The sequence below is a fragment of the Neoarius graeffei genome, chromosome 27 (genome assembly GCF_027579695.1).
Source record: "Neoarius graeffei isolate fNeoGra1 chromosome 27, fNeoGra1.pri, whole genome shotgun sequence".
NCBI lineage: Eukaryota > Metazoa > Chordata > Actinopteri > Siluriformes > Ariidae > Neoarius > Neoarius graeffei.
In genome coordinates this window covers 39,621,571-39,637,452 of record NC_083595.1, presented here as the reverse complement: position 1 = coordinate 39,637,452, position 15,882 = coordinate 39,621,571, and the positions used below count along the sequence as shown (strand labels likewise).

General features: G+C 44.4%; 1 protein-coding gene across 1 annotated transcript in view; it reads right to left on the bottom strand.

Annotated features, from left to right (window-relative positions):
- Nucleotides 1–15,882, bottom strand: part of pias1a (protein inhibitor of activated STAT, 1a) — a 153,035-nt gene that overhangs the window by 54,744 nt on the left and 82,409 nt on the right. The window contains exon 2 of the mRNA XM_060911995.1: nt 10,558–10,996. Within this exon, the coding sequence (XP_060767978.1) occupies nt 10,558–10,996 (439 nt within the window). The remainder of the gene's footprint in view (nt 1–10,557; nt 10,997–15,882) is intronic.

Sequence of the window (15,882 nt, the reverse complement as noted above, 5' to 3'; positions counted from 1 at the left end):
GACCACCGGACAACAAAATTAGTATCTTTATTTATATAAGAGAGATGGGTTTTTATCCAGCACTTATTTTTAATTTGCTGTCTGTTGCCAATGGCGCCGTTGCCAGATTTTTCCGCTCTGGAACCCGTTCTCGTTGTGGGGCACCCAAAACGCTGGTGCCGTGTGGACGCCAGGCCGAAACGATAAACAATTTTATCAGATTCACCTGAATCCGTTGCCGTGTGGACAGCCTCCCAGTTTAACACTGAGTCCACATAGTCTTACCTCCTTTACTTTAGGTAAGAGCTGCTGAAAATATCCAGATCTACTGCAACCTTTCTCTCTCTCTCACACACACACACACACACACACACACCCTCCATACTTTACCTGCTTCAGTGCACAGAATACCAAATAATAGACACACACACACACACACACACTCCCTGAAGTTTTCGCACACAAAACTTTTGACAACAAAACCCACAAATTTTTGACGACAGTGAAAGGTACTGACAACTCTTATTTCTATGTGCATGCAAGAGAGAGAGAGAGAGAGAGAGAGAGAGAGAGAGAGAGAGAGAGAGCTTCCATATCTCCCAGGTGTTGTTATGATGGTAATTACTGTTTATCTGCATATTCACCAAGGCTTGCTAATGAAAGGGCAAAATAGATTCACGTACACACATAGATGTACACACATGTGCGCACACACACACACACACACACACACACACACACAGCCAGTATATTTCCCACTCTTATTCCCTCCTCCACATCATTCTATGTAGCTCCTTTGTCATGTGTCATGGGTGCAATTAATGAACCTGCAGAAGAGGCTCGACAACACATAATTACACTGATGTGCATTCTCTCAAGCAAAGAGAGAGAGAGAGAGAGAGAGAGAGAGAGAGAGACACAGAGGGAGAGCGCGAGACAGCGCAACACTTGCCGTAGCAACGTTACTACCTGAGAGACAGCGAGTGACATTCTCGTCATTCCTACCATTATCAGTGTGATTCCTGATGACAGAATTTATAGTACTACTTTTACTGCAATTATATTCTTTTATTCGTGTAAAGCCCTGACACTCAACTGTGCTAAAAAGAACTGAGAGAGAGAGAGAGGGGGAGACAGAATGAGTAAGAAACTGAGAGAAAGTAGAAATGGTAGGTGATGGAGGTAGGCAGGGAGAAAAGCGATAGACGTGAGAGCAAATGAGGTGAACGGAAGTGAGGCTGAATAAGAAAAGAAATGGGAAAAAAAAGAAGAATGAATAGATGAGAGAGAAAAAAGGGGTCTGGGAGAGGAACGAGAGATGTGGAGGAGAGAAACAGAGAAGTGAGGAAGACGGGAAGACAGGAAGTGAGAGAGGAAGAAGAAACGAGTCGAGAAAAAGAGAAGGTTACACAGGGACAGGACAAGAGGGAGAAAGAGAAAAGAAGAACGAACAAGAATGAAAACGAAACTGGGAGAAAAGTAAAATACAGATGAAAAACAACGAGAGAGCGAGAGAGAGGAGTGCTCTCTCTCTCTCTCTCTCTGCCTGAGCTGGAGTTAAAAATAGCCATGCCGTCTCTGCCATCTGATGTGTTATTACAATCTGATGCAGAGTTGAAGCGAAGGCCGCTTGTGTTTCAGTCTGAAAGGAACAAAAGTACCTCTTTATCTCATCTCACATTTGTTGCTTCTCTTTATAATGTGTGTGTCAGTTCTCTGATAGCAACAAACCTGCCTTTATTTAAGCTCGTTACAGTCATATCATTAACTATATAAAGCGATGAAAACCCCGAGCTCTGTGCTGCTGCTGTGTGCTTCTTCACCGACAGAACTGCATGCGTTTCTAGCACCGGTGTTTCTCATCACGCGTGGGGCAGTGTTGGCCAGAGAAACAATCTAATGCATTCAGTACAAACAGCAGAAATAAGCAGTTTGTGAGGCTTTTTAATTTTGCCCCCTCCCGTGTGTGTGTGTGTGTGTGTGTGTGTAAGCTTTGCAGCCAATGATATAAGAGTTAATCACTATTTTAATATAAAAAAAGAGATTACGTGTGGCTGGGTTGATAAGAGACTGCTGTGTGTATGTATACAGTGTGTGTGTGCATATAAAGTAAAGCAGTAGTTTATTTGGCACAGTGTGTGTATGTGTGAGTAGGCTGTGATAAAGAACATCTAGCAGTTAACCAAGACAAGACACACCAGCTTCAAAAAAAAGTGTTCAAGGCGACTGACTGTGCGTTCGTAAATCTTTCTGTAATAAAAGGAACATAATCGAGAATGTAACGATTTATACACTTTTACTTTTAATAAAAACACACACACCCCTGTGTGAAATCATTCATCACAGTGAAAATACTGATTTCGTGTTGTGGAGCCGAGAGACTTTGTTGTTATGGAGCTAAACTTCTCACATCCAAGTTCAAACAGCATTGATTCAATATTGAATGTGGAGCTGACACGTAGGTGATTCAGATTCCACCTCCTTCATTGAGACCGACAGGCACAGAGGACATGCCTCCTTCATGACAGGCACAGAGGACACAGTGCCTTCACTGGGACTGACAGGCACAGAGGACATGCCTCCATCATTGAGCCTGACCGGCACAGAGGACACACCTCCTTCATGACAGGCACAGAGGACACGCCCCCTACACTGGGAAAGACAGGCACAGAGGACATGCCTCCTTCGTTGAGACTGACAGGCACAGAGGAGACGCCTCCATCATTGAGCCGGACAGGCACAGAGGACATGCCTTCTTCAATGAGACTGACAGGCACAGAGGACACACCTCCTTCATGACAGGCACAGAGGACACACCTCCTTCATGACAGGCACAGAGGACACGCCTCCTGCACTGGGAATGACAGACACAGAGGACACGCCTCCTTCATGACAGGCACAGAGGACATGGTGCCTTCACTGTGACTGACAGGCACAGAGGACACACCTCCTTCATGACAGGCACAGAGGACACGCCTCCATCATTGAGCCTGACCGGTACAGAGGACACGGTGCCTTCACTGTGACTGACAGGAACAGAGGACACGCCTCCATCATCAAGCCTGACAGGCACAGAGGACACGCCTCCTTCACTGGGACTGACAGGCACAGAGGACACGCCTCCTTCACTGGGACTGACAGGCACAGAGGACACGCCTCCTTCACTGGGACTGACAGGCACAGAGGACACGCCTCCTTCACTGGGACTGACAGGCACAGAGGACATGCCTCCTTCACTGGGACTGACGGGCACAGAGGACACGCCTCCTTCACTGGGACTGACGGGCACAGAGGACACGCCTCCTTCACTGGGACTGACGGGCACAGAGGACACGCCTCCTTCACTGGGACTGACGGGCACAGAGGACACGCTTCCTTCACTGGGACTGACGGGCACAGAGGACACGCTTCCTTCACTGGGAATGACGGGCACAGAGGACACGCTTCCTTCACTGGGAATGACAGGCACAGAGGACACGCCTCCTTCACTGGGACTGACAGGCACAGAGGACACGCCTCCTTCACTGGGACTGACAGGCACAGAGGACACGTCTCCTTCACTGAGACCGACAGGCACAGAGGACACGCCTCCTTCACTGGGACTGACAGGCACAGAGGACAAGCCTCCTTCACTGGGACTGACAGGCACAGAGGACACGCCTCCTTCATTGGGACTGACAGACACAGAGGACATGTCTCCTTCACTGGGACTGACAGGCACAGAGGACATGTCTCCTTTACTGAGACTGACGGGCACAGAGGACATGTCTCCTTCACTGAGACTGACAGGCACAGAGGACATGTCTCCTTCACTGAGACTGACAGGCACAGAGGACACATCTTCACTGGGAATGACAGGCACAGAGGACACGCCTCCTTCAGTGGGAATGACAGGCACAGAGGACACGCCTCCTTCAGTGGGACTGACAGGCACAGAGGACACGCCTCCTTCAGTGGGACTGACAGGCACAGAGGACACGCCTCCTTCAGTGGGACTGACAGGCACAGAGGACACGCCTCCTTCAGTGGGACTGACAGGCACAGAGGACATGTCTCCTTCACTGAGACTGACAGGCACAGAGGACATGTCTCCTTCACTGGGAATGACAGGCACAGAGGACATGTCTCCTTCACTGAGACTGACAGGCACAGAGGACACGCCTCCTTCACTGGGAATGACAGGCACAGAGGACACGCCTCGTTCACTGGGAATGACAGGCACAGAGGACATGTCTCCTTCACTGGGACTGACAGGCACAGAGGACACGCCTCCTTCATTGGGACTGACAGGCACAGAGGACATGTCTCCTTCACTGGGAATGACAGGCACAGAGGACATGTCTCCTTCACTGGGACTGACAGGCACAGAGGACATGCCTCCTTCACTGGGAATGACAGGCACAGAGGACACGCCTCCTTCACTGGGAATGACAGGCACAGAGGACATGTCTCCTTCACTGAGACTGACAGGCACAGAGGACACGCCTCCTTCACTGGGAATGACAGGCACAGAGGACACGCCTCCTTCACTGGGAATGACAGGCACAGAGGACACGCCTCCTTCACTGGGAATGACAGACACAGAGGACACGCCTCCTTCACTGGGACTGACAGGCACAGAGGACACGCCTCCTTCACTGGGACTGACAGGCACAGAGGACACGCCTCCTTCACTGGGAATGACAGACACAGAGGACACGCCTCCTTCACTGGGAATGACAGACACAGAGGACACGTCTCCTTCACTGAGACTGACAGGAACAGAGGACATGTCTCCTTCACTGGGAATGACAGGCACAGAGGACATGTCTCCTTCACTGAGACTGACAGGCACAGAGGACATGTCTCCTTCACTGGGAATGACAGGCACAGAGGACACGCCTCCTTCACTGGGAATGACAGACACAGAGGACACGCCTCCTTCACTGAGACTGACAGGCACAGAGGACACGCCTCCTTCACTGAGACTGACAGGCACAGAGGACACGCCTCCTTCACTGGGACTGACAGGCACAGAGGACACGCCTCCTTCACTGGGAATGACAGACACAGAGGACACGTCTCCTTCACTGAGACTGACAGACACAGAGGACACGCCTCCTTCACTGGGACTGACAGGCACAGAGGACATGCCTCCTTCACTGGGAATGACAGGCACAGAGGACACGCCTCCTTCACTGGGAATGACAGGCACAGAGGACACGCCTCCTTCATTGAGACTGACAGGCAGTGGCTCTATCCAGTGGCTCAGTTTAGCAGTTCATATTTATAAAAATGTGTTCTCCTGGTTCACTTCCTGCAGTTGAGTTGATTCAGCGTTGAGATCTGATCAGCCCAATGTAAATGCAAACCCATCATCTCTTTCCACACCAGGAGTAACAGTGTTCCTATCTGTATTATTCATCATCAAATCCATGTGAGAAAGAAAAAAATCTCTAGCACAGCTACGAATTCATTAATGATAGAATTCACGAATGTGATGAAACATGAGCAAGCCTTGTGTTTCATATCAGCATACAAATATGAAAATATTGATCTTGGCGACTTGGCTGCATATGATTCAAGAACAAGAAGTTCAATTAGGGAAGCATTTTTGGATCCAATTATGGATCCTAACAGCAGTGGCCTTCCTTTTCTGGGTAAACAACACTGACGGGGAAATGAGTGATATATGCATGGTGTGCTAATTGCTCTAATGAGAACACAATAATGAGGAAAATAATCAGGAAAAAAAATTAAACCTGCAGTGCTGTACTCGGAGAGCAAGACAGAGAAAGAGACAGCAAGAAAAACAAAGGCGGTACGCTGCATCTGAGGGAAGGAATTCCTCTTTAGAGCATTCTGCAATCCAGAGGATGATGAAATAAAAATATAAAATAAAAATAAAATAAGGAGGAAGATCTAAATTTGTTGCTCATGAGCAAGCCAGAGGTGATGGTGGCAAGGAAAAACTCCCTGAGACATCACGAGGAAGAAACCATTCGAGGTATCGTGTGTTGATTTCATGAGAGTTTTAACATCATCTAACAGAAGACTTCTGAGAGAAAAAAACAAACAAACTTGGTGTTCATCCCACCAGTACAGCTGCAGACACATGCAGAATCTGTGATACGGTGCACTGAAGCTGTTCTGGTGGCTCTTCATAGCCCAGAACCTGACTTAGACACTTGGTCTTCCTTTTAATTTTTCACCAGTCTGTATACAGTGTACTTTCAGAAAATATAGTGCTTATTAGCACTAAGCATACCTGGTTAATTTACTAAAATGAAAACAAAACTAAGATCTCTGAAATTTATTTTAGACTTTTTGATTTAAAGCTTTTTCATACTGTACAATAAACAACAGACAGATTTAGCAACTAGTCTTTAGATGAGTGACAGAGGTGTTCGTCTTTCAGCAGTCAAGAGCGTTCGGTTACAAAGCAACCGACATGTGGCAGTGAGCAGGAAGAGAGTTTATTTTAACATGCTTTATTTCTAATCCATTAATCAGTGAGTGCACTGATGCTAATGTTTACTAAAGCCCCACCTCTGGCTTGTGTGAAAATGTGTGTGTGTGTGTGTGTGTGTGTATACGTGCACGCGTGTTTTTCGCAAGCAGTCAGATTGCTGTAAAAATCCAGAGTGCTTTATGCTCCATGTGTGTATTCTAGAATGAGCTGGCAGTGTGAAGCTGGACTGTATTGAGTTTTATTGTTACTGGCAGAAAGGAAAGAGAGCTCAGGTGTGTGAACCTGCGGTTTCATCACTCCTCATGCAAATGAGAGAGAGAGAGAACAAACACTAATGAAGATAGATAGATAGATAGATAGATAGATAGATAGATAGATAGATAGATAGATAGATAGATAGATAGATAGATAGAATGCAAGGGGATGGGAAGGAAGGAAGGGGAGACAGGGAGGGAGAGAGAAAAACAAACACTGATGGAAAGAGATAGATAGATAGATAGATAGATAGATAGATAGATAGATAGATAGATAGATAGATAGATAGATAGATAGATAGATAGATAGATAGATAGATAGATAGATAGATAGATAGCATTCAAGCAGGACAGGAAAGGAGAAAGGAAGGAAGGGGAGAGAGGGAGGGAGAGAGAGAGAGAGCCCTTGTCTTATGGGATCTTTCTTTCATGTTGTATTAACCTCCAGGGAGGAAAAGAAGGAAGGAAGGAGAAAAAGAAAAAAACAAAACCAAACAGATACTAACAGACACAGAAGGACAGGTGGAGAGATGGCATGCAAGGGGGAAGGAGGGAAAGAAGGGAGAGAGAGAAACAGGTAGAGAAATAGCATGCACAGGGGAAGGGGAATGCAAAAAGAAAGAGTAAAAGAGAGAGGGAGGGAGGTGGGGGAGACGGGTGGAGAAATAGCATGCATGGGGAAGGCAAATGGAAAGAGAGGGAAAGAGAGCGAGTAAGCGAGAGAGAGAGCGCCGAGTGAGTGAGTGAGTGAGTGAGTGTGTGAGAGAGAGGGAATGAGTGTGTGTGAGAGGGAGAGAGCGAGTGTGTGTGTGTGTGTGTGTGTGTGTGTGTGTGTGTGTGTGTGTGTGAGAGCGCGAGTGAGTGAGTGAGTGTTTGAGAGAGAGAGAGAGAGAGAGAGAGAGGGAATGAGTGTGTGTAAGAGGGAGAGAGAGAGCGAGTGTGAGAGAGAGCGCGAGTGTGTGTGTGTGTGTGTGTGAGAGAGAGAGAGAGAGAGAGAGAGAGAGAGAGAGAGAGAGAGAGAGAGATGGACAATGTTCTAATTTCATCACAGGCTATGCAGATGGCAGAGTCAGAACTGAGGCTGAAGCAGAGAGATGAAGACAAACAGAGATGTTGAAGAAGACGGTGAGGATCCTGCATGAGAAAGAACGAGAGAATAAAATAGAAGGTGTGGATGAGATGTGCAGATTAGTCTCAATGTAAATGAACAGAAAGCTGCTCAGCACATTAAAATGCTAATGTGGGTGAATATGGCCATTTCTGCGCTGCCCGTGTCCTGCCTCTCACGCCATCCGACACTAACACGATGCGGAACAGGCACGGTACTGCACAGTCGATAGCGTAACAGCCTGGAGTCTCTGGCACATGGGGAAATAATACGCCATGAAAAGCTGGGTGAGAGAAGAATAAGGGAATCCACTGCTAGACATTATATACTGTATATTACACTGGAACCTGTTCAATGCCAAACAAGTGTTACACTGTGAACACGTTTGACATCAATGAATGAGTATACAAATATTGGAAAATTACGGTCATATATTAATGTACACACACACACACACACACAATAGAAGAGCCTATAGTGGGGTCAGGCACTGTGAATTGACAGACTGTGAGAAATGTGTTCTTTGTCTAACTGTGCGCTTTTATGAGCTTTTAATACTGTGTGTGTGTGTGTGTGTGTGTGTGTGTGTGTGTGTGTGTGTGTGTGTGTGTGTAGAAAGTTATTTATATCCACCAATTCTCCATCTCTATAACAGCAATAATTTGGTGAATCAGGTCTTTAATTATTTTTGTCTGACAAAGCACAGATACAGTGCATAATAACACATCAAACCAAGTCTTAACTGACTTGTTTGTGCTCATTTGCAAAAAAAAAAAAAAAATGGCTGAATAATTCAATTTGGTTTGTGTTTAGTTAGCATTTGGGTGACTTAGCTTAGCTATGCTGAAATGCAGTAACAGAAATAGTGCACATCCACAAATGTTGGTTGTAAGAAATTGGACAGGGTGTTTAAGTCTTCACTCGAAGTCAGGAATGTATATTCTATCTCTATCATCCGTGCTAAAAGATGGGCCTGAGAAATGGCAACAGAAAGCAATTTTGGTGCAACGTGGGTGCAGACGTGACCATTTCAAAAATTAAAAATAGCATCTGGATAAGGATAAGAGAAGAACTGGTTTACGCCCAACCAAATGATCATTATGTCACCAAGTTACACTTGTGCTTGAACAAATACAGAGCTTTACATGGATGATATGAAAAACAGTCTTTAATTAACACAAAAAAGTACAAGATATTTAACAGTTATTCCACGAAATTGAGTCGTACATGAGCTGATAGCCGACGAGGCACGTAGTGCCAATTTATCCTGTCCACATTCACTGGATTTTGAGAAACAGAGCATTTTTATTTATTAATTTATTTGCAAATTCGATAAATAAAATATTTATACAAAACATCCGACAAAATAATTTCCACTTAGAATGTAAACAAACCGGTGAAATGACGATCAATTTCTGAAAAATGCTATAATAATAATAATTCTTGAAAAATAAAAGATACGTTCTCACCATCAAATACTTTCATTCCATATTTTATTGCTGCTTTTTTTTGTTGTATTTTTGGTTTTTGTTTTCGAGTAGTTTTTATTTCGTCCTCGGTTGGGTCAGCAAAACCCAAGCTCCGCCATTTATTTTCTCTACTTACGGTATATGAGCTGATATCCTAGTAGTAGAGTAGCCAATCAGAGCGCGCGATTGCTCATATCCAGTGGATGTGGATAGAATATATGAACTTATTTGTTCTCGTATATACAGTGATGCTGGAAAATATGCTGTCAGGGATGTGCCTTTTTTTTTTTCAGACATTTACTGGAGATGGCAGAGATCATATGGATTGTGTGACTCGAATCCATCCTCACACATCCTTAAAGGAACAGTCCACCGTACTTCCATAATGAAATATGCTCTTATCTGAATTGAGACGAGCTGCTCCGTACCTCTCCGAGCTTTGCGCGACCTCCCAGTCGGTCAGACGTGCTGTCACTCCTGTTAGCAATGTAGCTAGGCTCAGTATGGCCAATGGTATTTTTTGGGGCTGTAGTTAGATGCGACCAAACTCTTCCGCGTTTTTCCTGTTTAGATAGGTTTATATGACCAGTGATATGAAACAAGTTCAGTTACACAAATTGAAACGTGGCGATTTTCTATGCTATGGAAAGTGCGCACTATAATGACAGGCGTACTAACACCTTCTGCGCGCTTCGGCAGCGCATTGATACGGAGCTCAGATATCAATGCGCTGCCGAAGCGCGCAGAAGGTGTTAGTACGCCTGTCATTATAGTGCGCACTTTCCATAGCATAGAAAATCGCCACGTTTCAATTTGTGTAACTGAACTTGTTTCATATCACTGGTCATATAAACCTATGTAAACAGGAAAAATGCGGAAGAGTTTGGTCGCATCTAACTACAGCCCCAAAAAATACCATTGGCCATACTGAGCCTAGCTACATTGCTAACAGGAGTGACAGCGCGTCTGACTGCGTCTGACCGACTGGGAGGTCGCGCAAAGCTCGGACAGGTACGGAGCAGCTCGTCTCAATTCAGATAAGAGCATATTTCATTATGGAAGTACGGTGGACTGTTCCTTTAAGGATGACTTTAAATAAAATCTACCTTTTTTGGTCTGTCGGTTTTTAACACTACAATGTGTCAGTCTCATGTGGAAGATCTCATGTTTGATGGTGGAATGATAATCATATTTCCTTAAAAATTCCATCAAAGCAGTTAAATATTGACCTGCATGATTCAAACTGAATTTATAATTAAATACCGGTGCATGTCTATCACATTCACGCTCTCTTACCGAGGCTGGTGGGTTTGATGAGCTCATCGAGCACGTCGTAGAAGGGCAGCCTCTGCAGTTTGACGTCGGGGTGGACAGGGTGGAGCGTGGAGGGCAGGTGGGGTAGTGCCAGCTCATGCTTGGGGCCCAGGAGCGATATGGGCAGCAGTGGGGAGGTGGGAGACGCGTGTCCGTCAAACGGCAGCTGGGTGAGGCCGGTGGGCAGTGAGACGGCGGGCGCGTGCACCCCCTGCAGCGCCAGCTCAGCTGGCGAGAGCAGTTTAGTGGGGAAGCGGCGCCTGTACAGCTCCTTGATCTTCATGTGTACGGCCGGACTGCAGCCAGCCTTCAGCAAGTGGAGAGCTTTGGTCAGCAGCTCATGCTTCCGACCGTGCTTGTTGCGCCCGGCGTAGCCCAGAAGAACCTGCAGCTCCGACACCCGCAGGCTCATTACCATTTGCTGCAGGACAGAAAAAGGAGGTTGGTTTAAGATGCAAACTCAAAAATGGAGTACACAAACTCAAACAGATTTTTTCTTTCCATTTAATTTCTGTTCCAACACAAAGGAAGGAAGAATCCCAAACGGCTTCCTGTCTGACACAGTAAAATGTACACAATGTACTATAGAACACTTAAGGCAGGGGTGGGCAATTATTTTTTCCATGGGGCCACATGAGAAACAGAATTTTGTGGAGGGCCGGACCAAAAGGCTGAACTAAATTCTGCATAATATTAATTGTATTTCTTTATATAAAGCAATAAATATCATTGTTTTTACAAGCTGCTAAGACTGGTAAGAGTATGGAAAAAACGAGGTTGCCTTACAAAAAATGTCATTTATTCAATCAAATTTCCCAAAACAATGGTTAACAAAATGTGAATGTTTGTACCATTTTTTTTCCAGTCACATTCACCCCAAAACACAATAAAGACATCACAATATTGTCTTTCTACTCCAAATATCAAGCAAGATACGTCATATTATAATAATGATGCCCACATTTGTAGTCTAATCACCTCATTTGGTGCTTTTTATTTGTTCAGTGAGAAAATCTCGTCTCTGTCGGTCTTTAACAAGTGCATCAGAGTCAGGTGGAGATGCGAAGCACAGCTGACAGATGATCATCAGTCGATTCGGTGTAGGAATCAGATCTACAGATCGGCTCGGGCTCCGGCGCCTGCTGGTGACGTCACACTATGTGATTGGCTGGACCGTTTGAAGGATGACGTGCAAGTTTGTGGTTGGTCTGGACAAATTACGGAAGTAGTTATCGCGGGATTAGGTTTCGTGGGATTTCATGTCATGTTCATGTCGTGCGCGTTGCGTTTTTGTTGAACACAACTTCAAAATAAAAGCAATGCACATTCAGTCCATGCATGAGGTAAAATTAGAAAATACGTTTATTTTGTAATTTCTAATTAACCTTACGCGGGCCGGTCAGAATGAACCAAAGGGCCGGATGCGGCCCGCAAAATGCCCAGGTCTGACTTAAGGTTTCAGCCACGACAAAATGACTCCTATAAGTGAGTAATGGAAATAATCGACTTTCCTGTAAAAGCACTTCGTACACTGTGCTTTTTTTTATTTAAATGAAAATATGTAAAAATAATATATGCCGCAAACAACGTACAATTATTCAGACCCCTTTTCTACCTCAAATGTCATTTATCCAAAAAGTTTAGAAAGCCTACACGGGATTAGTGCTGGGCGATATGATGATTTATTACCCAGCTCACTTGAATACTTGATTCTGATCGGTCCATTACACATTTCCCTGGTCTGTTTTGTCTGTATCATAGACTGTTTCTATGTATAACAGACTGTCGCTATGGACCACATCATTAGCAGAAGCAAAAAATCATTTTTAAATGAATATTTTGTGTCAAAATTATTGATTTTTTTTTCATAAATAGCTTTGTAATAAGCGGTCTAACGTACAGCGAGCTGATCATTACTGCAAAATAAACCATTTCAGGGTGATTCAAGACCTGATCCTGCATCACCCTGTTAGGGTTTATTTCACAATAATGACATAATATTAATATTGTGATAAATGATGTCTATGCGTGTTTCTGAGAAGATAACAGTAACAACAGCTTTATAACAATAACAAGCTCCTGTTGATTTAATATTAAAATTACATCAAGCAGGCAGATCCTGGGTTTGTTGTTTTTTTTTTTTTAACCCATAAAATACTGAAGTGGCTGTTAAATTTGAAATATTGAAAGCTAATTTTGTGGGGAAAATATTTGTCTCGAACTCGATCTAGTAAAACGAACAGGACACAGACACACACACAAGCTGCAGAATAACATCATCACACTTCTGTAGCATGACTCATCCAGCACAGGCCAGACTGTTTACCCACCAAACACAGACCATAGACCACCTCCACCCAACACACACCCACCCACACACACACACAGGAATGCACTAAGACACACAGAGAAATGATTGCACAAACACAGACATCCCTATATACAAACAGGCACTATAGATGAAACACAAACACAAGATCCATAAAAATAGGCCTATCCTAAATCTAACTCTCTCTCTCTCTCTCTCTCTCTCACACACGCACGAGGGCCAGAGCAACGTAATCACTGCAATCTTGTGAGACGATCTTATGAGACAATGAAATATGCATGAAGAGAACACACCACTGCAGAAGACATACACAAACACACCCTCACACACACAAACACACCCACATACACACTTGATTTTTATAACCTCAGGCGTTAAAAAAAAAAAAAAAAAGTAAAAACCAATAAATCGGTTAACAAGTTTGCACAAATTATTGCTTCTCAAATAACACACACGCACACACACATACACACACACACACACACGGGTCTGTGTGTGGTCACTCGTTTGACCCAAGCTTATCTGTGTTTAAAATTAGTCTGGTCGGTTTCTGTGTAATTTGAGTTCTGAGTTCACAGATATTGTAGGTTTCGTGTCAAACACAGTGAATTCTATATACACCTGAACTGATTAGACTTGGATCCATCTCACTATGGCATGGAGCTATTCTAAAGCCTGACCAAATCCAGACATTCTCTGTGTGAGGTAATCACACACAGCTAGCAAGGACTAGTTTGGCTAACGCGACTTCAAAGCTCTCCGAGCTATTGGTCTGGCCAAGATATTAAGCCCAACCGTTTCCCAAAGGCGTGGTTGACCCACCTCCCTGAAATGCCTCAGTTTGCTACTGGTCGAAGCCAGAAAAGGCTGTGACGAAGCTTAAACCAATCACATCACTCTTTCCTCTGACGTATGCGACGCGACGGGGCTAACTGGTAGATTAAACTCTTACCGAAGCCGGTCGGGAGAAAGGCGAAAACGTCCTTCCTTTCAATAAATACCTCCAGGGCTGCTCTTTGCTCCGTTTTCAATGAGAACTTGCTCCATGTTCGTAATGTTTCTAGTGAATGAAGCGCTTCCGGCATAGATTCTGTAAACAATCTATGGCTTCCGGTCGCAGTTCTACTACTTCAGTGCCTTGAACACGCCTCTACCCAGGGCTGTTGGAGATGCTCAAAGTTGATTGGTTCCCGATTTTTCGGGAGCTTGGAAGAGCTGTAGATAGCTTGCCTGGCCAGACTAAGCTCGCAACAGGCCCTCGTGTTGCGTCACGCTTAGGATGGGCGGGCCCAGGCTAAGCAAGGACATCTTTAGGTGGACTGTTTGTACCGCCGCGTTCATTTTCCAGAATCATCTTTCCAGAAATCCAGCTTAGCTCGGATTATAAAGCAAATAAAACACTTTCACATCATTTCGGTGAAATTCATAAATAGTTATGGTTTGGTAAAGTAGAAGTGTTGATATAAAGGGGGGGAAAAACCCAAACCCAACAATAAAACTATTTTGTCCAAAAGCCATGTTTTGTCTTTTGTCCATTTGCCAGAATTCAGCCCCAAAAAATATAAAATGGGTTTTCCCACATGACAGTTTCTAAATATTAGACATCGCACCAATCCAGGACTGATATCAGACCATCAACCTGCAAAAAATGGTGGATCAGGTATCCGGGGGGGGGGGGGGGGGGGGGGAATGAATTTGATTTAATCCTGTAACAAATGGAAAAGACTGGAACTGGGTTTAGAAAAGATATTTTTACAAACTGGAAAGAGTTTATTTTTTTTGGTTAGGATTAATTTTCATTATTTTTTATACTTTGTCATGGCTCGGTGAAATAAGAAATCATGGTTTAGCTATATATTTATTCCTGTATGTTTAACTGCTTCATTAAAAAATTTTTTAAATCTTCGTAACTTTTAAAGGAAAACAAAAAATCTCAGAAGGGTTTCAATCGGCGGATAGTAAACATCAGCGTGATTAAAGAAAAAGTGGCATCATGCCATCTCTAATAAACACATAATACTGTGATCCATGAAGCTATATTCACAATACATTTCGGGTTTTTTTTCTTTTTCTGAAGATTTTAACATTAACCAAAGCCTCTGACACTACAATGAAATTCATCTTTATCTTCTAAACAATCATCTGACTGATCATCTTTCCCACGAGCTTCATATTTATTTATCTGGTAGACGCTTTTATCCAAAGTGACTTCCACTTGAGACACAGAGGAGATATAATGCAGACACTGAGCTGAACAGTTAAACATGTTCAGGAGCGGAACAGCACCTCTCTGGCAGCCCTGGGGTTTGAACTACAAATCTTCAAATCACTGGTCCAGAACAATAATCGGTGCACGTCCTGTGTTCCCACAATCTTACAGTCCTAATCCACGTGCTTGCAGTGAGCCATGTGATGCTCTGACGCACAGACTGCTGTGGCATTCCTGGGACTCACATTGGAGTTTGAGTGATAGGATAAAACAAAACCCTCTTGGTCAGGAACAACACAGGTCATAGGCCTGGGTGATATGAAAACATACACTGCAAAATATTTCATTAAAATAATTTAATAATTAGGAAAAAGTCACTTACAACCTTTCATTAGTTATTTGTTATATTATTATTTATTTAAAACATGTGCTTCCCCGAGCTTCTCTATGTTTTCACTGGGTGCTGTGCTTGAACCGGCACAGTCATTTCACTGGCTGAGAGAGAGAGAGAGAGAGAGAGAGAGAGAGAGAGGGATAGAGATGGATGGGGAGAGACAGAGAGGGGGAGGGAGGGAGAGATGGCTGGGGGGGAGAGAGAGGGGAATGGCTAGAGATAGCGAGGAGAAAGAGAGGGGGAGAGAGGGAGGCAGAGAGGGGGGATGGCTAGAGAGAGGGGGAGAAAGGGAGGGAGAGAGAGAGAGCATGGAAGGGGGAAAGAGAGAGGGGGGGAAAGAGAGAGACAGTGAGAGATTGAGAGAGAAAGAGGGAT